Source organism: Pararge aegeria, chromosome 14 (genome assembly GCF_905163445.1).
Source record: "Pararge aegeria chromosome 14, ilParAegt1.1, whole genome shotgun sequence".
Taxonomy (NCBI): Eukaryota; Metazoa; Arthropoda; class Insecta; order Lepidoptera; family Nymphalidae; genus Pararge; species Pararge aegeria.
Genome location: NC_053193.1, coordinates 1,068,248 through 1,092,531, shown reverse-complemented (window position 1 = coordinate 1,092,531; position 24,284 = coordinate 1,068,248). Strand labels below are relative to the sequence as shown.

The 24,284-nt window shown below is 39.3% G+C and overlaps 1 protein-coding gene across 1 annotated transcript; it reads right to left on the bottom strand.

The window, feature by feature from the left end:
- Positions 1–123: 123 nt before the first annotated feature.
- On the bottom strand, positions 124–24,184 carry LOC120629556 (cilia- and flagella-associated protein 52). The gene is made up of 16 exons (XM_039898517.1): positions 23,612–24,184; positions 19,867–20,129; positions 18,932–19,136; positions 17,885–18,020; positions 17,134–17,282; positions 16,364–16,509; positions 14,311–14,504; positions 10,250–10,398; positions 8,858–9,003; positions 6,792–6,943; positions 5,854–5,998; positions 5,468–5,560; positions 4,506–4,649; positions 3,511–3,666; positions 2,756–2,897; positions 124–535 (listed from the first exon to the last, which is right to left on the bottom strand). The coding sequence occupies exons 1-16, from the start codon at positions 23,655–23,657 to the stop codon at positions 474–476; spliced, it is 2,328 nt and encodes a 775-aa protein (XP_039754451.1). The 5' UTR covers positions 23,658–24,184; the 3' UTR covers positions 124–473.
- Between the last annotated feature and the right edge of the window lie 100 nt (positions 24,185–24,284).

Sequence of the window (24,284 nt, the reverse complement as noted above, 5' to 3'; positions counted from 1 at the left end):
TAAAGATGGGCTTTAGCTTTAGTTAAGTTTGTTTTTTTAAACTACTTGCTTAATATTATGATATAAAATGTATGTAAATAAAATGATATTTATTGTATAAAAGCATTTAATTTAATTATAAATAGTTATAAAAATAGAAATAACATTATATAAATCCTTGTAGGAGGGCATAGTTAAGCCCTTAATGTTCAATATGCGCCGAATTAAAATATGTCGCAGGCCAAGAAATGTATTTATATAATGATACCATGCAAGGACCAAGGAGAGATATTTTCTGTTTGGAATATTGTCATTTGTAACTCCGTAAAATGATCAGCCATTTTATTCTGCTGGTAAACCTATAAGTTATTAATAACACTCGTAAGTCATACGCTTTTGGACCGATGATTATCATTGGTCGTTAGGCCGCTTGCGGGGAATACCCCAATGGGGAGTTAACAACCAATGAAAACGAGCCTTTCGGTGTGAAAACGTTACTTCTTATCACCGCTACTATTGATGAAGTCCTTACTGGTCGTCCTTGTAGGCAGTTTATCTGAAAAATAATAGTTTTTATTCTCCTATTAGCCGTTGAATGCTATCTCACCTGGTAGTAAGTGATGATTCAGTCTAAGATGGTAACGGGCTAACCTGTTGGGGGTTTCGCAGTAATATTGAAGCCATAACCCTAAACGGTTTCTACGTGACATCGTCCCGGAACGCTAAATCGCTTTGTGGCATGTTTTTGTCGATAATTCAGAAAATTCTGAAATTATAAATACCCATGCAGAGTATCAAACCCGGCACCTATTTCCCATTAATTATAGGTTACCGTGCAGTACAGTTATTTGCTGCGCATGATTGTTAACGGTGATGTTTTAAGGCTCCTAAACGTGGTCTCTAACTATGGGCCTCCTATGAAAACTCAGAATCATTCGGCGAGCGATAGAGAGAGCTATGTTTGGAATATACCCACAAAATCAGAAATCATGAGATCCTTACAAAAACTAGATTTACCGACAGCGAGTCGCGAAGCTGAAATGGCAATGCACGGGGCACATAGCTCGAAGCCATAACAACGATTTCGGCAAAAGTTTTAAAATAATTATCATCATCACATCAACCGATAGACGTCCACTGCTGGACATAGGTCTTTTGTAGGGAGTTCCAAGTTCCACGATTCTGAGCCGCTTGGATCCAACGGCTACCTGCGACGCGCTTAATGTCGTCTGTCCACCTCGTTGGGGGTCGACCAACGCTGCGCTTACCAGTACGGGGCTGCCATTCCAGCAGACATTTACAGACGCCTGTTGAAGATTTGGCTAAGGATCCTAGAGCCAAATTAACTCGACACTATACCGAAGATATCCCAGACGTCAGCCTATACGAGATTAGTGTGGCTCTCAAGCAGCTTAAAAATGGCAAGGCGCCGGGTGATGACGGAATAACGGCAGAACTCCTGAAGGCAGGTGGAAAACCGATACTGAGAGTCCTTCAGCGATTGTTTGATTCCGTTATTCACCAAGGCACAACGCCAGAGGCATGGCACAGGAGTGTGGTGGTTCTGTTCTTCAAAAAAGGTGATAATACCTTGTTGAAGAATTACAGACCCATCTCGCTGCTGAGTCATATCTACAAGCTGTTTTCGAGAGTCATTACGAATCGTCTCGCTCGTAGGTTTGATGACTTCCAGCCTCCCGAACAAGCCGGTTTCCGTAAGGGCTTTAGTACCATAGACCACATTCATACGCTGCGGCAGGTTATACAGAAGACTGAAGAGTATAACCGGCCACTTTGCTTAGCGTTTGTGGACTATGAAAAAGCCTTTGATTCGGTGGAAACTTGGGCTGTGTTTAGGTCACTGCAGAGATGCCGAATTGACTACCGGTATATCCAAGTGTTGCAGTGTTTGTACAAAAACGCCACTATGTCAGTTCGTATACAAGATCAGACTACGAGACCAATCCAATTGCAGCGAGGCGTGCGACAGGGAGATGTTATCTCCCCGAAACTATTTACCGCTGCGTTGGAGGACGTCTTTAAGCTTCTGGAATGGAACGGACTTGGCATCAACATTAACGGCGAGTACATCACTCAACTTCGGTTTGCCGACGATGTAGTCATAATGGCAGAGACTCTGGGAGACCTAAATACGATGCTCGATGGCCTCAGCAGAGCTTCTCAACAGGTTGGCCTACGAATGAACATGAGCAAGACGAAGATTATGTCTAATGCTCATGTTCCGCTTCAACCAGTAATCGTTGAGAACACTGCACTCGAAATTGTTGACGAATACGTATACCTAGGACACACGATCCAGTTAGGTAGGTCCAATTTCGAGAAGGAGGTGAACCGCCGAATCCAACTCGGATGGGCAGCGTTCGGGAAACTCCGTGCCATCTTTTCGTCAGAAATCCCTCAGTGCCTGAAGACGAAAGTCTTCGAACAGTGCGTGTTGCCAGTGATGACCTATGGCTCTGAAACATGGTCGTTAACTATGGGCCTCATAAGAAGGCTTAGAGTCACTCAGCGGGCGATGGAGAGAGCTATGCTCGGAGTATCTCTACGCGATCGAATCAGAAATGTGGAGATTCGTAGAAGAACCAAAGTTACCGACATAGCTCAACGAGTCGCGAAGCTTAAGTGGCAATGGGCCGGGCACATAGTTCGGAGAAAGGATAGACGTTGGGGTCCCAAGGTGCTGGAATGGCAGCCCCGTACTGGTGCTGGAAAATAATTATATCCGTATTAAAACAAAAAGAAACTTGATATTCACCAGACGGCTTGCAACACTTGACGCCGCCGGCCTTGGGCGGGGTTTTGTTGGAGCTGTCCGATTTTTTGGACTTTGCTGTATCGCAGGGGCAGCAAGAGTGAACACTGCTTCTGGTCGTGTCCATGGCTTCTATTTTTTCCACCTGGAACGTTCATACATTTAACATGTTAACACTAATGGTAGGTGATAGTGATAACTGCATTCGTTAACTTACAACTAAAGCTAGGAGGGTTCCAATCGCTGGTGTAGAAGAGTCCTTAACAAAGCAGCAGTTTTTATTCTTATAACCATTTAACAGGCCAATAATATATTTTAGCTTTGAAGTTAGAGCATTCATAACCAATTATTTTTACCGTTCCTTAATGTATCCTTATTATTTTAATAGGATTTTGCTATAAGCTTACATTTATATAAACTTTGAACTTTTTGTCAGACATCTCTATGATTTCATATGGTAATTTGATTGTTATGAAATAAGTAATATAAAATTTCCCTTGAACGAATTACCAATTCTATGTGGCTACATAGAATTACTTTACTTTACTTTATTAATTAATAATTTAACAGTAAACTGCAAGTACAATTCAAACTAGCAATCGCGCTGTACGTCATCTGTGTGCAGTTTTCGATTCTCGTTGGAAATTCCCGGGCTATGAACCTAATCCGAGATGGTTTTAACTATTTTTTATGCTGTATAATAGAAGTTTTCTTAATCATTCCTTTATAAAATGTAGCTATTTTATTTGTAAGCCTACCTTGGAAGGTGCGGCTGGCAGTTTGTTGGGCCGGTCCCCTGCCGCTCTGCGCACCGGCCTGTCGTCGAGTTGCAGGCGCAGATCGTCTCGTAACAATTTTGGTGACGTCACCGCGCCCTGACGCCCGGAGGCCGGCTGACTGTTCTGCAGGTACACCTTAACCAAACAAATATCCTGAACAATGACGACCTGGCGTTCAGAGCGTTGGGTCTTGCCAACTTTGACTGCAGCCATGTCACGGTGGCACTTGGAATTGAACACATAACGCACATACGAAATTCCATGTCTGTGCTGTTAGCCTGTGAGGAGTTACTTATCAGGCGCCAGCACTAAGTACAGTAACCATGTAATGGTGGTACGTAGAATGGACTGCCATGATTCGGATGAGTATGCAGAATTGTGCCTGTGTTGTTATCCTTTGAGGAGTTTCTTGTCGGGAGTCAATCCTGAGTACGGCGACCAAGTCATAGCGGTACTTAAAATAGACATTATTTAATGCTAATGTAGAATTTCGTCTATGTTCTTAGCCGTTAAAAAGTTCCTCATCGGCAGCCAACCCTGAGTGCAGCAGTAATGTCATAATCGTAATGAAAATTGACTGTCAAAATTGAGCGCGTATGCAAAATTGCTTTTCTGTGCTCTTAACCGCTGAGGAGTTCTTCGTCGGGAGTCAACCCTGAGTGCTGCAACCATGTCATAACATATCATAAACAAAGTATAACTGTGCTACACGCGCACATTCACAAAAGAGAGCGTTACGCCATTTTCTTTAGCGCAAAAGAGCTATTATTTATTTTACTAAACTCGGGTTTCACTCAATGTAAGAATATCGTTTTTAATACGTTTTCGATATATTAAAATTGATTATTTCGATTTAAAATATCAGGTTTGATATTTTAAATCATAATAATCTATATAAAAAAACAAAAAACATTTATTTGTGGTCAAAATATAAATATATAAAGATAAGTCAATATTTTTCCGGCGTGTAAAACCTCGGGCATTTTCCATATGATGATGGAGCCAGCGGCGCAGGCGCTGACGATGTGGCGCGCGTCGGGGCTGAACCGCGCGCACGTGACCGCGCCCGCGTGCCCGAGCCCCATGTGCGTGTATATGCCCTCCTGGTACTTCCACAGCTGAAGCAACCAACAGAAAAAAAACATATTCAATACAGTACTATTGAATGTGGAATAGAACTAGGAATTCTGCGGAATTCCATAACATACGAAAGACATTACACGTTGTGATTTATTTAAACTTCTACAATCTTTATAATCCACACCAAACAGAACTTCTGCTACTCTATCCTATGCACGTTTCGCTCTGTCACCGTTCTGTGAAGTTAACATCTCCTGAGGAAGCTTCAGTTTCGGAGCGAAATGGCGCTCTCTACGCAGCTACTTACGTACTTTGCGCTCAGACATAAGCTCTCCCGAGAGGGCAGAAATCTTGCAGAAAATGTATAAGCTCTCTTTAAAAATGTATGTCGGCCAATACTGATAGACAGACAGATAAAAAAAAAAACAGTTTTGGTATCGTTTCTAAAGGGCCCTCTAAAAAAATAATCACAAAACAGCCCCGGCCCATCTGACCTTGAAAAAATCGCACTCTCCCCCAGACCAGAAGCTAGGTACACCCATGCGGACTGATCTGTTTCGGGTGGAGAGTAAACATTCAAGAAGATATGAATGAAGCAATATGCGGTGTGAGAGATACGATTTCGTTGCATTTCGTCTTAATTAAGTCAGAGTAAAACTTCCTTTTCTGATCAACCCAAAGTATTAAGCCTCTGTTTTGTTAAAAAAAACTTCGCACAGTAAGTATACAACAACAAAGAAACCCCTATTTCGTTCAGTTTCATTTTTAACTTCCGACGCAAAAACTACGAGTTGTTATAATTAAGTTTGACGTCTAAGTATATGTGCAATGATAAGAACGATTTCTTCCGACTTACTTTGACCACCTGGTCGTTGGCTCCCGTCACGAAAAGCTGTCCATCCTGTGTTATATGCAGACCGTTGATTGCTCCCAACTTGCTAGCTTCTAGCTGAATAACAAAATTCAAGATTAATTAAACACATTCGCCTTCTAGTACCTAATTTAATTTTTCATTCGCTTTCACTAACCTTGCTGTGTAATAGAATATGTATTTCACACTTGGCTGTCTACATGGCTTATTATATAGTCTTAATGCAAGGGCCAATCAGATCCGACTTGAAGACTGAAGGCAAGTGTAAGAATGGCGTATAAACATAGCAACATTTACTCGTAGTAGGGCATGCAAGTAACGTCCTACAAAGTGCCACCAGGAGTCCATCAACTTGAGAAGTGTTCTCTCACCTCTCTAGCCAGGTTCCCACTGCCTGCCTCCCAGTAGGCCACGCGCCGGTCGGTGCCGCCCGTCAGCAGCTGGCAGCCGAGCGGCTCGAAGCATACGCACATGAACAACGTGTTCGCGTACATCACTTGACGGCGGGACAGCGAGCTGCGAAAGTCGCCCAAACGATTACCGAAGCACCGCAACCTACGCACGCAACGCACACACGCCCGACGCACCCAACGCACGCAACTATGGCGATCACTACATTCGTAAATTTAAAACTAGAGCTACGAGGATTCAAAACACACGTTGGCAGGTCGACTCTGTATCTCAGTTGACGCCAAATTTAGCTAACCACTGTAGAAGTCAACACCAAATAAGCTTATTGCATTACGAATATGAACAGTATTTTTGTAAATAAATTCTATTTGGCGCTTTTTTTTTGCTAAGACATGGGTGTGCATGACTGCTATCGGTATAATAAGTGTGAAAAAATAGTATATAAGCATTATACATTTATCACAATATACAAAATTCATTTATTTCAAGTAGGCCTAGTTAAAGTTTGTTGTGACTCTACCATCGGTTCGGAAGGCAGATTCCACTGAGAAGAGCCGGCAAGAAACTCAGCAGATCTTGCCGGCTCTTTTCCAACATCATATTATAGTTTAACAATCTTTGGAATTTTTCTGTTTTGTGAGAGATGGGAGCGGAGTGGCCTGCTTCCAAGCAGCCTTGTCGTTAAGGAACTCATCAATCGCGTAGTAACCACGATTGGTTAAATGTGTTTTAATAGGTATATTATTTAAACTTAGGTAAAGGTAGATCTAATATTACCTTCTGTATCATGTTATAAAAGCATATACGCATTGTATAAGTATTATAGATTTTAAGTAAACCTGCATAAAATATAGTATTTACAAGACTCCATTTGAGTGCGGTTGTCAGCACTACTCACACAAGATCCCATATAATGCAGGAGCCATCAGTTCCCGCGCTGACAGCTTCGGTGTCGTTGGGCGACACTTGGATGGCGGACACCGGACTCTTGTGCTCCTTCAGAACTTTCTTCAAGCTCTGGCATTGCGGGCGAATGTCCCACACGCGCACCTAGCACAGAAACTTAAATATTATCTTCATTACCTCAAATTATCAACTTTGATTGTACTGGAATCTCTCAACCAGCCCTCAAACGTACAGACCTACAGACGGACGGACGGAAATGGAGAAACAATAAAATAAAAAAAAATCAATAAAGATTTAGTTTTGTACCTATAATATGTACATTGTAAGCGTTTATGTATATTATTCAGAAGAATTATTCAACAACTCGTCATAAGACAAGCTACGCTTACTTTGGGGCTAGTTGGTGATGTGTGTAGTGTCGTTTATATTTATTTGTATGGCATTTTTATTGATTAATTTATTTTATCTATGAAAATCTGGGGGCTGACTACCATTGTTTAAAGCTGTACCTATTATTTTGAAATGACAGTTTATTTGAAACTGGCGGTTGCCCGTGTTATTTGCCCGGGTGTAATACGGTTTTTTGCTAATCCCGTGGAAACCAGCAGTTTCCTGGAATGAATAGTAGCCATCTCCTTCCTTTCAACTAACTCTATGTTATCAAGATTGATCAATAGTTTAGTTAGGGCTTAACGAAAGGACAAACAAACACTTTCATAAACCATCGCCTATAAACAGAGCAACACTTCACAGGGCGTGCAAGAAGCACGTCCTGCAACACCCCGCCCCGTGTCCATCAATCTGAGGCATCATGTGCCTATACTTGTGCGGGCAAACACGCCCTTCAGACCGGAACACAGCTTTGCAACAATTCTGCTTGGCGGCAGAAATAAGCTTGACGATACCGTACTTTCATAGTGTTATGTCCTATGGAATCTTGTTATGGGGTAAAGCAGCTGATATCGAAACTATATTTAAGTATATTGCAGAAAAGAGTTGTACGGTCAATATATAAACTTAAATCACGCGAATCCCTCCGTGAGAAGTTTAAAGAAATAGGCATACTTACTGTAGCTTCACAATATATTTATAACAATATAGTATTTGTAAGACAACATATTAGTCTTTATAAACAAAAAGTGGACATAAACAGTTGACTTACAAGAATGGTCATAAATTAGTGTCATCTGCATATCGTCTGCGTAAGGTACAGGGATCATTTGTGGGATTGAGTATACGCTTTTATAATATGATTCCTAAGGTGATTTTGGACCTGCCAATGCACAAGTTTAAAGAATTTGTTAAAACACATTTATTACAGCGAGGTTACTATACAATTGATGAATTCCTCAATGACAAGGTAGAATGGAAGCAGCCAGCCTCGCTCTCATCTCCCGCAAGATAGCAAAATGAATGTTAAAATGCAAAATGTAAATCGTTGATGTTCGAAGAGCAACTGCTGAGTTTCTTGCCGGCTTCTTCTCGGTAGAATCTGCCTTCCGAACCGGTGGTAGAATCACTACATTTTTTTCTAGGTTGTGCCACACATAACATATGTGGTGTTGTGAATATTGTAATGTGTGGCGCAATGTAAAAAATAAATGTTTCTTTCTTTCTTTCTTTCTTTCTTTACAAACAGACAGACTTGACGTTTCAAAAGTGCTTATATTAGGCCTACTTGAAATAAATGAATTTGAATTGGAATTTTGAATTTTGATAGTACTTCCCCAGACGAGCTCTGTCTCAAAAAGTTTATTTATTTATTTATTTAAACATCTTTATTGCGTAGTTAAGGAGAAATTACAAATATACTTTAAAAATTAAAAGCAAAAGGCGACCTTATCACTAAAAGTGATCTGTGCCAGGTAACCTTACCGATTGTACGAATAATACATGAGAGACGGGAAATCGCAATTACAATAAACAATACATAAATTTACACACTTAAGTACATACTACTAATAACTAATATAATAAATTATTAAACGAGATAAATAGAATAAGAACTAAAAGTTGTACTACTTATACCCAATTCTATGTTCTAATAGTTGGAGTCACCTGTCCTTCACACCCTCCCGATATAAGCGTACGTCCATCTTTGGTCATATCGAGAGCAGAAGTGCCTTTGTTGTGGGTATTGTAAATGCAGTATATCAGTCGGCCGGTGAGCGGAGTGAAAGCACGAATGTTACCGTCGTTCCAACCTGTTCAAACGATAAATAAAATAAAAAAATATTCATCAGTCATCTTAGCATCCATAAGCTACGCTGACATTGGGACTAGATAGCGACGTATGTATTGTCGTAGCACATTTATTAATTTATTTATTATTAAAACACACATCGCCATCCAGCCCCAAAGTAAGCGTAGCTTGTGTTATGAGTACTAAGATAACTGATCAATGTTTTTTTGAATAATAAACATTTAATATAAAGAGACCCAGACACGGACAAACTAATATGTTCATCGCAAATATGTGGGAATCGAACCCACGTACTTGGACTCAGAAAACAGGATCGCTGACCACTGCGCCAATCGGCCTTCGAACGATCAAAGAAACCTTCTCATCATCGCTATCAACAGATATTGAAACTATATTCATATCGCAGAAAAGAGCTGTACGGTCAATATATAAACTTAAATCACGCGAATGACTCCGTGAAAAATTCAAAGAAATAGCCATAGTTGCCGTAGCTTCGCAATATATTTATAACGTAATAGTATTTGTAAGACAAAACATTACCCTTTATAAACGAAAAGTGGATATAAAAAACAGCCTTACTCGAAATGGACATAAGTAAGTGACATCTGCATATCGTTTGCGAAAGTCATTTGTGAGATTGAGTAGGTATGTGCTTTTATAATATGATTCCGAAGGTAATTTCTGAACTATGCATAACCCAATGCATAAGTTTAAACAATGTATTATAACAAATTTAACCCATCGTAGATGAATTCCTTCAAGAAAAGGCTGCTTGGAAGCAGGCTACTCCGCTCTCATCTCTCACGAGATAGAATAATTCCAAAGATTGTTAAAACTATAAAATGATGTTAAAAAGGGCAAACTGCTGAGTTTCTTGCCGGCTCGTCTTGGTAGAATCTGCCTTCCGAACCGGCGGCGCGGTGGTTGAGTCACTACAAACACTGACTTGGCATTGAAGAGTGCTTATAAACTAGCCTACATGAAGTAAATGAATATTGAATTTTGAACTCATTACCAGTTCACTAATGTGAAGTGTTTATGCCGCAGTCCACCACGCTGGCCCAGTGCGGATTGCTGTCCTCCACACACGTTGGAGAACATTATGGAGAACTCAAAGGCGTACAGGTTTCCTCACGATGTTTTCCCTTATCGTTGAAGCAAGTGATACTTATTTATAATTGCTTGAAAATGTATGTATCCTTAAGTGTGCCGGAAATGGGTCGTTGATGAGATGATGAAGCACTCACCGGAAACAATGGACTTCCCATCAGCAGAGAACAGCACGGCGGAGCACGAAAAGTTGGGCACCACGATACGAAGCAGTTCTTGCGCAGTTTCCACGCACCACACACGCACGTCTCCCCCGCCCGCCGTCGCGAACACGCCGGACATACCCCTACAAAAGAGCATCCATATGTATATACAACGTGTAAAGTTGACGGCTGATTGGCGCAGTGGGCAGCGACCCTGCTTTCTGAGTCCAAGGCCGTGGGATTCCAACAGTTTTTCAGTGTCTGGGTGACAGTATACAAACATTTATTTTACATATAAGTATTTTATAAATATTTATGTATCCAGTGCATAAAAATATTCATCAGTCATATTACTTTTTAGTAGCACTAACATTAAGCATAACACAAGCTATGATTTTATAATTTTTATTAGTGTTTTTACCAACACTTGGAGGAATTTTCGGAACCGACAGGATGATGTCGATGCCGAAATCTGTATATGCCTTTCACATCAGTCTTATAGCGACTGTAGCGTCATCTAGTAGGAAACGTTGCAGTTTCGATCTACTTTTTCAAAGGTCCTTCACATCAGTCTTATAGCGACTGTAGCGTCATCTAGTAGGAAACGTTGCAGTTTCGATCTACTTTTTCAAAGGTCCTTCACATCAGTCTTATAGCGACTGTAGCGTCATCTAGTAGGAAACGTTGCAGTTTCGATCTACTTTTTCAAACGTCCATATGCTATGCTTACTTAGGGGCTAGATGGCGATGTAGGTTTGTATATTTATTTAGATATTCAAATTATTTAAATAAAAAGCGAAATTTTATTTCACATGCTTTAAAGATACATTGTTAACTGTCTCTGCGACTTATCTGTAAAACCGAAACGCTAATCGTGTTTTAATTAACCACTGCCATAGTTCTAACAGAAAGAAATCACATACAACCCTAACATCACATGCAAAATTAAAACCAAGTGACTCCTCTCACTTTGTATGGTACGCGTCGCGTAGCGTGGGTACTATGCCCGTGTCGGTATTTAATCTTCAATAGGGTTGTCATAAGTAAACGTTTAGAATGTTTTGAAAAATAAATATTATTATTATAATGCACCCTTCAGCAGTATTTCGTAATGCGGTTAAACGTTGTATAATCATAGGAATACCTTGGGTACACCACATTAAGTTATTTCCGTCTTGAGGGCGCATAATGTTTTTTACAAATGAAGTGTAAAACATACATTATACTTAATATATATTTACAAAATAAGTTAACATTCGTCTGAAAGCAAGTGTCGTTTACGCAAGTTAAGTACGAGTACGTCTCGTATACAGGAAGATAAATGTCTTTTATACAAGTTTAATACGTCTCGTATATAGGAAGCCTGTGTCTTTTATGCAAGTTTAGTACGTCTCATTTACGGAAAGCAAATGTCGTTTATGCAAGTTAAGTACGTCTCGTATACAGGAAGCAAGTGTCGTTTATGCAAGTTTAGTACGTCTCGTATACTGATCGCCAGTGTCTTTTATGTAAGTTTAGTACGTCTCGTATACAGGAAGCAAGTGTCTTTTATGCATTTTAGTACGTTTCCAATGCAGGTCGCAAGTGTCTTTTATACAATTTTAATACGTCTCGTATATAGGAATCCTGTGTCTTTTATGCAAGTTTAGTACGTCTCGTAAACAGGTCGCACGTGTCGTTTATGCAAGTTAAGTAGGTCTCGTATACAGGAAGCAAGTGTCGTTTATGCAAGTTTAGTACGTCTCGTATACTGATCGCCAGTGTCTTTTATGTAAGTTTAGTACGTCTCGTATACAGCATGCAAGTGTCTTTTATACAACTTTAATACGTCTCGTATATAGGAAGCCTGTGTCTTTTATGCACGTTTAGTACGTCTCGTATACAGGAAGCAAGTGTCGTTTATGCAGGTTAAGTACGTCTCGTATACTGATCGCCAGTGTCTTTTATGTAAGTTTAGTACGTCTCGTATACAGCATGCAAGTGTCTTTTATACAACTTTAATACGTCTCGTATATAGGAAGCCTGTGTCTTTTATGCAAGTTTAGTACGTCTCGTATACAGGAAGCAAGTGTCGTTTATGCAGGTTTAGTACGTCTCGTATACTGATCGCCAGTGTCTTTTATGTAAGTTTAGTACGTCTCGTATACAGCATGCAAGTGTCTTTTATACAACTTTAATACGTCTCGTATATAGGAAGCCTGTGTCTTTTATGCAAGTTTAGTACGTCTCGTATACAGGAAGCAAGTGTCGTTTATGCAGGTTAGGTACGTCTCGTATACTGATCGCCAGTGTCTTTTATGTAAGTTTAGTACGTCTCGTATACAGCATGCAAGTGTCTTTTATACAACTTTAATACGTCTCGTATATAGGAAGCCTGTGTCTTTTATGCAAGTTTAGTACGTCTCGTATACAGGAAGCAAGTGTCGTTTATGCAGGTTTAGTACGTCTCGTATACTGATCGCCAGTGTCTTTTATGTAAGTTTAGTACGTCTCGTATACAGCATGCAAGTGTCTTTTATACAACTTTAATACGTCTCGTATATAGGAAGCCTGTGTCTTTTATGCAAGTTTAGTACGTCTCGTATACAGGAAGCAAGTGTCGTTTATGCAGGTTAGGTACGTCTCGTATACTGATCGCCAGTGTCTTTTATGTAAGTTTAGTACGTCTCGTATACAGCATGCAAGTGTCTTTTATACAACTTTAATACGTCTCGTATATAGGAAGCCTGTGTCTTTTATGCAAGTTTAGTACGTCTCGTATACAGGAAGCAAGTGTCGTTTATGCAGGTTTAGTACGTCTCGTATACTGATCGCCAGTGTCTTTTATGTAAGTTTAGTACGTCTCGTATACAGCATGCAAGTGTCTTTTATACAACTTTAATACGTCTCGTATATAGGAAGCCTGTGTCTTTTATGCAAGTTTAGTACGTCTCGTATACAGGAAGCAAGTGTCGTTTATGCAGGTTAAGTACGTCTCGTATACTGATCGCCAGTGTCTTTTATGTAAGTTTAGTACGTCTCGTATACAGCATGCAAGTGTCTTTTATACAACTTTAATACGTCTCGTATATAGGAAGCCTGTGTCTTTTATGCAAGTTTAGTACGTCTCGTATACAGGAAGCAAGTGTCGTTTATGCATTTTTAGTACGTTTCCAATGCAGGTCGCAAGTGTCTTTTATACAACTTTAATACGTCTCGTATATAAGAAGCCTGTGTCTTTTATGCAAGTTTAGTACGTCTCGTATACAGGTCGCAGGTTTCGTTTTAACAAGTCAAGTACGTCTCTTTTGCGAAAAGCAAGTGTCGTTTATGCAAGTTTAGTACGCCTCGTATACAGGAAGCAAGTGTCGTTTATGCAAGTTTAGTACGTCTCGTATACTGATCGCCAGTGTCTTTTATGTAAGTTTAGTACGTCTCGTATACAGCATGCAAGTGTCTTTTATACAACTTTAATACGTCTCGTATATAGGAAGCCTGTGTCTTTTATGCAAGTTTAGTACGTCTCGTAAACAAGTCGCACGTGTCGTTTTAACAAGTTAAGTACGTCTCATTTACGGAAAGCAAGTGTCGTTTATGCAAGTTAAGTACGTCTCGTATACAGGAAGCAAGTGTCGTTTATGCAAGTTTAGTACGTCTCGTATACTGATCGCCAGTGTCTTTTATATAAGTTTAGTACGTCTCGTATACAGGAAGCAAGTATCTTTTATGCATTTTAGTACGTTTCCAATGCAGGTCGCAAGTGTCTTTTATACAACTTTAATGCGTCTCGTATATAGGAAGCCTGTGTCTTTTATGCAAGTTTAGTACGTCTCGTATTCAGGAAGATAAGTGTCTTTTATGCATGTTTAGTACGTCTCGAATGCAGGTCGCAAGGGTCGTTTTAGCAAGCTAAGTACATCTCATATACGGAAAGCAAGTGTCGTTTATGCAAGTTAAGTACGTCTGGTATGCAGGTCGCAAGTGTCTTATATACAAGTTTAGTACGCATTGTATACAGAAAGCAGGTGCCGCTGTAGCAAGGTAAGTACGTCTCGTATACGGAAAGCCAGTAGTACCTTGGAAAAGATATATCATTAATGGCGCATCGATGGCAAGTGACCACGAGCACGGGGTCGAATGTAGCCACGTTGATGGCGTATATCTCGCTGGTTCTGGTGCCAACGAGCAGGATCCTCTTGTCACCTTGTAGCAACGCAGTTTCCATCAGCTCCAGAGAGGTTATACAGGCCATGAGCTTAGTGGATTTTAGCTGAAAGTGGAAAAGGCTAACTGCCAATAATTAAGCTTATAGAAAATTCCTATTATAGTATTTAGGATAAAAATGCTTGTGGGAAAACTATTGGTGGTGTAACAGTTTGCTTCTTTAAAAGTTTTAAGTGACAATGTGAGATGTTAATAACAAAAAAAAAAACAAAGTTTGTTGTGAGTTTTTTCTTAGACCAGGGCGCGACCCTCGTAGCTTTAGTTTTCATTTGACGAATTTAGTTATCGCTATCAACTGACTTATATGTGATATTTTACATGTAATTTATTTATTTATTTATTTGGTATCTATGACCCATCACTACGCACTACACTATAACATAAATAGAATAATTAAAAAAAAAACTAAATAATAAAAAAAAACTTTTATAAAATATTAATATACAATATAAAAAAAAAGTTAAAAATTAAAATTTCTGCGTCCAGGCAGCCCTACGTGGAGTTTAATATACAACTTTATGTACGCATCAAAAGTGCCATATATGCCCGGTTGGGAATTGGACCCTGCTTTCTGATTCCAAGGCTGTGGGGTCGATTCCTACCACTGGAAAATGTTTGAATAAATGAATGAATAAATATACTTTTATCGCACGCCACAAAAGTACATAAAAAGAAAATATATACAATATGGTGGCCTTATCGCTTCATAGCAATTTCTTCCAGATAACCAATAGCAAATAAAACTTCAAGGTACAGAAAATAGGTAGGTGGTGCATAAATACATATAGGTACCCGTAAAAAATATTTCATTACTAAAACAAATATATATATATAACTAGCTGACCCCGCGAATTACATTACGCCTTAATATTTTGTACATCACAATTCCTTTGTAAAGTACAATACGTACTGCTCATCTTACTCCGTATTAATGTAGCTCTCTTTAGGCCACATCAACCGTTCTACGTTTTATAGACAAACTGACGTGCGCTGTCAGTTGTGTTTTGTTACTAACGGCTGGATTATTCTTTAGATTTTAAAAATATTGTTTTATCGTATATTTTATTTAAATATTATTTTTCTATACTTATTATCCTATTCCGGACTAAAAGAAACCCAACAAATCAAAAATAATGAAAATCGGTACATCCGTTCTCAAGTTATAAATGGTGTAACTAACGCGACTTTGTTTTATATATATAGATATATATAACTACAACAAAACCATTTTGTAATTTGTCTGGGCGGTGTGAACATGAATATTTTTCAGTTTCTTGGTGTTTATCTGTATATTTAAAGTTTTAATGTAATTATTCATAACAATATTCCCCAGTCATCTTAGTACCCTACTTTGGGGCTAGAACGAAGACTATCGTGTATAGTTGTGGAGAACTTTCAGCTCTATATACAAAGTATAACAAAATTACGAAATAATATAGAATAATGCATAATTATTATTCATAAGACCTCATCAATAGAGAATCACCTTCTTAAATTAATAAATCAAAAGAAGCATATTTATTTTTCCATGCAAACATTCAAACTGAAATTTAAAAACATTCTAAGTGTCTTGAAGTTATGACAGCCCTATTGATGAAGAAATACCGACACGTGCATAGTGCCAACGCTACGCGACGCGTACTTATAAAGAGACAGGAGTTACACGATTAATTTTGCATGTGGTTTTATGGTATCCGATTTCTTTCAGAAAAAACTATGACAGTGTTTTACTCAAAAACTATTAGATATTCGGTTTCACAGATAAGTCTCAGAGACAGTACATAATGTACCTCTAAAGCCTGTGAAGTATTATTTCGGTTCTTATTTACACGTAGTATAGCCCAGTCTAGTTTAAGTATACGTAGAAAAACGATCTTACAAAGATTTTAACCCATCGTCACTTACCGCTCTAAAATGTGGTCGGTTCGGATCCAAGATCTTCCCTTTAGGGAATTCTCCCTTCCAGTTGATTTCATCCAAAATGTCTACTGTTCCATCCCCGGCGCCCACTATCAGACAGCCGTCCGACATTATCAGTATCGATTCTACACCTAATAAAAAACAAAACAATATAAATCATTAGACAAACCATGCTATCCCACACGCATTTTACGTAGGCATACCAGCGGGATGGCAATAGTATGCTTGCTAACCAACGTTGGAACAGGGAATTCCGACGGCTAGCTTTGAATCGTGATGCGATACCTTTTTTACCACGATTGCTATGGAAATTATTTATTAGACGTGGGTAAGGAAGCTCGGGCCCCCAATCGGCCGGTTTTTCTGCACCTATTTAGGCACATGCGGTAATTTCAGTGTAATTACGACGGCAAACACACCCTTGAGACCGAAACACAGCCAGAAAGTAATTGGCTGACTATTTAGAGACTATTATACGGTAAAAGGAGAAAGAAGAAAAGAGAAGAAAGACATGACCTTGACATTTTTTTTAATTGTCGTGTTCCAGGCCTAAAGTCAACGTTCAACGAGGTGTCACATGGTTTTAGCGACTATAAGTCCTGCACTACCTAGTGCCGCTGAGTGTGTCCTCCTATATACATAAAGGAAAAAAAAGACACTGCTTAGCGGCAGAAATAAGCATTGCGGCGTCGGAGCTAGTAATGTATGTGTACATTGATTGTAAGGATTGTGGCGTCCAAGCCAGTAATGTTCACCTTGACTGTAGCATACGGAGTCCGGCCGCTTCCCCTTCTTCCAGGGCCCGCACTTGGCGAGGCAGCCGAGTAACGCGGGCTTGATGTCAGCGACCGAGGCCGCGGGGTCCGCCGGGTAGTTGATGGAGAACTTTATCATGTCGCCCGAACTGACAATTAGAACAACAATACATAAAAGTTTCAGCTGCCGTGTAGTATTTGGGAGTTCATGATTTCTGATTTCTGAAACTTTAGTATAAGATTTTTTTGCTCTCGCAATCGAGGAGTCGTTTCGAATTCAAACTCTTTACCATCAAAGTAAAATGGACCTAATGCTACTTTTTTTACAGTCGCTCTTCAGTTCTGTCAAAAGTCCGAGCTGAAGAGTTATATGCAAATTTGAGCTTTAATACAATACGCATAAGATCAACTTTTCTCTGATGTTCAAGCATTTCGATACGAATCGTATAATAAGGGTACTTGTAGCCTTAGTACGAGATTAGCACGCTGGCAACGTTGTTCTAGATACGGATCCACTTAGCTAAGCCCAGCATCACGGCTAGCATGGGCTGGAGACAATTACCTCCCCGGGGAAAGGATAAAAGTTTATCTTATCCCACAGCTTTGTCAACTCTCAGAGCACTGGCGCACAAGTGGAAATAATATAGGCGTGTGTGATAATAAACGGAGATAAACTTCTCCTATTCCATGTTCCCACGCTTTAGCGGGTGGTTCTAGCCATGCTGGGGTTTAGACACTAGAGGCTACTAACGTGGTCCCGGCGTAGCCGTACAGGTCGTCTCTGCTGACGGCGATGCACCGCACGCAGCGACGTAACTTGCCGAGTGACACGTCCACCACGTCGAGGTTCTTGCTTTCCGCGCGGATGTTCCACACTCGGAGGTTAGCTGCAATTGTTTTATACTTTAAATGAGACCTTATATTCTGCGAATTTTTTTTGGGTATTTGAGTGCGAAGTTACTAGGAAGCTAGTTTTCTTTTAACTTGACAAATGCTTTATTACGATTATGTTATTTTTAGTTAACGCCGTCGCCTCATAATAATGTAGACTTATACGTATGAGCGCTGAATTTTTGGCCCTGGCCTTTCGACCCACCCTGAACTCTGCCATAGCGTTTCTTACACCATAGTTCGTTCGTTCGGCGTCGAGCCCCGCGACATCAACGTGTTCCTGGAGCTTGGCGAAACCGAATCATCCCCGCGAAAGTACCTCGCAACAACAGGGGTACAGGCCGAAGCTCCGCCTCTTACTGCAACCGCCTTACGGCGCCAACGCGTCTGCGGTCCTGGAGCTTCACCCCTTCCCGACGACAATTCATCCGCCATCTCTAATGGGCCACCTGTCTGTAAAGCCAGACAGGCCAACAATCAGAGACAGCAACACTTAACAATTAACAACAAAAAGTAACAACAGCCAACAGCAAACAAAACAAGATTTAGAAGTAACAACCTGTGGCCCTAAAAAGGGCCTTTTGACTATCCCCCTATCCCTATTAAATCTATAATAACAATTAAAATAACAAAAACAACAGCAATAACAATTTCAACGACTGGCCTTGAAAAAGGGCCTTTAAAAACAAACGAAACAGCCTCAAACTAACAAGTACCTGGGCTGCCACAACGTTAATATACTTGTATTTTCACTTCCAAACGCGCCCTGTTCTAAGATGAGCCCACGACAAGCTTAGCCGGGTACATTTTTTTTTGTTATCACCATCTATCTCACAGTAAATAAATATTAAGCTATGAAGTCTATACAGTCTCACAGTTGGTAAGAGGGAGTGAGCCCTGTACTCACAGTCGCCGCCAGTAACGAAGGAGTTAACTCTCAAGCTCAGCGGCGAGAGCGTCACCGCGTCCCCCGTCGTCTGGCGAGCGGCGGCGGCGGTGCCGGTGGCGGAGCCCGCGATGCAGTCCCACAGCACCACGCAGCCGTCGTCGCGGCCGCCCAGCGATATCATGTAGCGCTCGTCCGATGAGAACGCTAAAGCTTCTACGCGCACCTGAAATCGTGAGATTTAAACCACCAGCAGAAGGAGTGGCTAGAGTGGGTGGTGACTTCGCACCGGTCCGACCCTCTAGACGGTCTGGATGCACAAGCAACATCACACGAGTTGCAATGAGCTCGATACCATAGAAATTAGAAATACCTCTACGACACCTACATACACCTAGTACGAGTACCTACATACACCTAGTAGATGACCGACCAGATCAGAGACCTACCTATATGTACTAGTACTCTACTGTTTTTCACAGGTAGGTATGTTCTCATATATATTATTACTTGTTTATAATATAACTAACTTATTGTATACTTATTTTCATATGCCGTGTTTACTTTAAGTAAACATTAAACTTAAATAGAATAGTAAATGTAAAAAAACGTTTGTATTAGTGTAAGTGTTTCTAAGTAAACCTAATACATACTTAAATAAAAAGGTTCTGGTATTGTTTTTCAGTTAAAGAATTTTCATTACCAGCTAGAGTTAAGAAATTGGCGGTGCCAACAACTGTGCCTCGCAGAGCACGATAAGCCGTTAGTCATGGTTATTATCAATTGCAGATATTAGTCGTTTAAGCCCACCAACCCACATTGAAGCAAAGTGGTGGGTGTTTACTCTAAAACCGTCTCTCCCACTAGAGAGGAGGTATGATGACCAGCAATTTGTTGTTGATAGGCTGGGGATGATGATGAGTAGAAAACGATGGAAAACAATGAAAATAACATACCTTATGTAGTTCATGGCTGCCAATACAAATCTTTTTCTTAAAGTCCCACAACTTGGCAGATGCCTTGAAGCCAATGTGGTTGATCTGACCGGAACCTATAAAGGTGCCTTTAGGAGACACGGCAACTGTAGACACGCTGTTTGTGTGACCGCTGAGAAAAAACATCTTTTTGGTCTTCCACTCTTGGACGCAGACTTTGTTCCCCATCGGGTACACGATGTATTCCCCATCGGGGTGTATTTTTAAGCCTTTTATTGCTGAACCTGTAATTATTATGAAACCAAGTTCCAATTTCTTGTTACCGTGCTTGCAGTTAGACCTTTAGACTATATTGTAAAGTGCCGGATGAAAGCTTGATGATGATGGCATCATATGAACATATTGCCAGCCCACTACAGAGCACGGCAGGTTGATTACGTATCTCGCGACAGCAATGCGACAGGTGTAAATCTAGCAATTACTGCTGTCAAACGGTAATTTTGTTTATTTATTGAATGGAAAAGTGACGTTTGACAGCAGTTATTGCAAGATTTACGCCTGTCGCATTGCTCCCACAATGAGAAGGGGTTAAGGCCGTAGTCCACAACGCTGGCCCCGGACGTATTGGTGGACTCACTTGGTACACTCCTTTTAGAACGGTATGGAGAACTCTCTTGCATTCAGGTTTCATCACGATGTTTTCCTTCACCGTTGAGCAACTGATATTTAAATAACTTAGAAAAGTTAGAAGTACGTGCTGGAATTCGCACTCTGTCCACGTCATTCATTCACGGCTTATTCGAAGAAAGCAAACAAGGAATACTCATATACCTACATTTATATGTAGGTATATGAGTAGGTATGTAGCGGTGATAGCCTAGTGGGTGAACGCTTCCGACACTTTTAGGCGGGGACCGAGTTCGAACTTCCGCACGCACCTCTTAACATTTATCTAAAACGCACATAAACTTGTTATAATAATAATAATCCCTACTAATATTATAAATGTGAATGTAAGTTTGTTTGTTACGCTTTCTCGCAAAAACTACTAAACCGATCATTACGAAACACATACTCCTGAAGGTATAAGAAGTAATATAGGATAGCCTTTTATCCCGAAATTAAGCTTGGTTCTCTCGGGAGAGGGGACGAAAGTGTTTGATGATTTTACACCAGGCTTAGCTATCCTAAATACATTAAGTGCTGCCACATGTATGAGGCACATGTTTTTCGAAAAACAAAAACAAAAGCGGACGAAGTCGCGGGCAACAGCTAGTAAATAATAAATAAATGCTTTTAATTCAGGCTAAATACCCATATGACAAAAATGACAGAAATTAAAACAAAATAAAAAAAAAAAACAATATTAAAATTTAAATTTTGAATAAACATCAACAAACTACAATTACAAATTTCAAGAACAAATAAAATAATTAAAACTAAAAAAATAAAGTTTATTAGTTATCTTGCGTTTAAGAGAATAAATGTTGTGTGTTTTAAGTAATTTAATATCACTTGCATCAACCGTGAACGAAATCATCGCGAGGAAACCTGCATGCCGTAGTCATTCATAATGTTATTGGCATAATGGGTTTTGGCCAGCGTGGTGGAATACGGCCGAAACTCATTTCGAGAGGAAACCTGAGAAATGTAGTGTGCCGATACTGGGTTGATAATAATAATGATAGGGTCATTTCGCCTGTTTGCGTCCACTTAGTGGAGTTGTTAGGTTTGAACGTGGAAAAAAAAATGTCCGTGCGGTAGTTTTAAATCAAATATGGTTGTAATGTAGTCCCTATATAGTCTTGTCAAGTTTAATGCACAGTTTTGGACAACGCATCTGATGTTTTATTCTACACAGGTACAAATAGCTGAAACAGGCGATTTTCCCATTTTGCGTCCACAAAATCCAGATTGCGTCCGCCTGTGGACCAATTGGCGTCCACCTGTTTAGAAATAATTAGGAAGGGAAATAGGAAATAAAAAGGGAAGCTTGTGATTTTAATCAAAACATTTATTTAATACCTAATTGCTGATATCATAAAAGTTAACATAAATTGCACTTCAGGATATTTTTTTTTCTCCTCCAACTAACTCCATTAATAGATTCACTATTATTTCGAATATCATGTCGATGGCTTTATACGATTCTATTTTACCATTTCGGTACAAAGCCTTTAAAATTGGCCAAGTGCGAATCGGACTCGCGCGTTCCGTGTTTTATTTTATTTTTTAATATTTATTGTTATAGCGGCAATAGAAATACATCATCCGTGAAAATTTCAACTGTCTTACTATCACGATTAATGAGCTACAGCCTGGTGACAGACGAACAGCGAAGTCTTAGTACTAGGTTCCTGTTTTTACCCTTTGGGTAAGGAACCCTAAAAATGGAACAAAATTCAAATATTGGCAAATACATAAAATAATTTTCGTATATTAATTGTATATTTTTAGGTTAGGTAGGTTATAAAGAGTATATTTAAATAAAATTATATAAATTTTACTCTATTATTTTCGTGTGATAAAAAGATGGACGCAAAAGGTTTCTTATGTAGGAAAACTGCGTCCAAGTCTGATTTTTGACATTCATTATCTTTTTTTATAGTTCTAATAATATGGACGCAAATCGGCCATCATATTATGCATGTTAATGTTGTTAAAATTGATAGGAAGTTTATATTGTTTTTCCCATGTTATCGTATTTAATTTAACATCTTACTGAGAAATAGTTAGAGTAATCTGCGTCCACAGCGGACGCAAAGTGGTTTTTTTATAAATTTTATGTACCAGTTCGCGTCCACCTAATATAAAACTGTCAGTAGAAAAATATAAGCACAAACATCGTTATTCCTATAGTGTGGTTCACAATTAAGGTCTAGGGATAACAAAGTATTCTAAATTTCACATAAACACCTTAAATACTTACCGTGAAATGTACAGCTGCTCACTATTTTTTTTACAACAGATTCGCGCGTCAGCACTTGTTGGTTGCACACGCAAGATTAGTTTATTTTTCATTAAATTTGGGTTGCACGCACAGATCTTTTGTTTGTGTGTGAGTACCTGTCATAGGTCCGAACATCAATAGAAGCGCTCTTGTTTAGATTGGTGTGTCGGTATTGTTATTTTTCACGGTTGTAAAACAGTGTACCGTCGTTTGGACGCGAATTGGGCGTCGGACGCGAAAAGGCGAAAAGACCCTATATGAATAATATTCATATATTAGGGAAATTAAGCTTAATTTGCTTAATGCTGCTCGAAAGGAAAAGTCTTTAAATAAGTATTTATTCAGAGTATTATAAAGAAAAGTATTTTCGCGGAGTATAGCAAATTAAGCCTAATTTCTATCCTGCGTCTTTCCAATTATTCATATACATCGTCAGTTACAGGTGAATTAGTGTTCCGTGATCTAGGGTTCCAGCCTATCGATTTTGATTATTGCCCGTTTGCACTAAACCTAGAAATTGCCAATTTTTTTAGGTGGCGATTTAGGCAATGTCCATAGAAAAATAAACGTTTCACCAAATGTGAGGTGATAACTATTTGGTGAAAAAGTTAATGTATGCTATAGGAATCTCCTTAGATTGGCCGTTACTCATTAAGGCATTGACTTGTTCGTTGTTAGTGAAAACGGGCACATTTTTAATGCCTAATTACATTACTGCAAACTAATGAATTCTAAACGCTAGAATCGGCCCTGCATTAAGCGTGGTGCGTGCTCAAGTCTTTAAAAGAGATTTTAAGGAAAAAAATATTATCTTACCGTCAAAACCTATAATAGCATAGGGTTCCAAGTTTTTAACATCCATTTTTTTTAATATTACTCAGTCTTACTTTCTATTTCGTAATATAAACTTATAAAACAATAAGTGACAGTTCGGATGATGCTTGACAGGATTGTTTGTTTTGACTTGTTGCTAGGAAGTAGCACAGTTGCTATGGTGATATACTATGTTTTCCTTGTTTACTTAGCTTTTTAACCAACATCAAACAGGTTTCATTTGTTTTGAATCTTTCATGCATCATCTAAATCACTGCTGGGTACAGCTCTCTGCTTTTGTAGAGACTAGACCCACCATTCTTCAGGGTGGGTGTGAGCTTTGTGGTGACATTAATAATTTAAATAGGTTTTAGTTATATCAGGATCACTAATTGAAGGGTACTGAATGAATGAATGAAAATACTTTCATTGCACAACTACTACATTCAAAAAAGAAAAGTATAACAAAACACTGTATACAATTTGGCTGCAGTATAACTTTAAAGTGATTTCTTCTAAATTACGAAAATGAAAATGAATAGGTGATGAAAATACATATTTAAAAAAAATACCAAATCAAATTTATTATCTATTTCAGACATTTAATTTTTAATATTATTAATAGTATATTTATTTACAAACTAAATTAACACTAATTCAACAGGTTAAGTCAAAA

Bases quoted from the DNA above. Each gene is read 5' to 3' on its own strand.
- LOC120629556 (XM_039898517.1), bottom strand. From the start codon at position 23,657: ATGGATGTTAAAAACTTGGAACCCTATGCTATTATAGGTTTTGACG. The intron at 20,130-23,611 runs GTAAGATAATAT...TAATAATTACAG, and splicing joins TGCTATTATAGGTTTTGACG to GTTCAGCAATAAAAGGCTTA. The intron at 5,561-5,853 runs GTGAGAGAACAC...TTTGTTATTCAG, and splicing joins GTGGGAACCTGGCTAGAGAG to CTAGAAGCTAGCAAGTTGGG.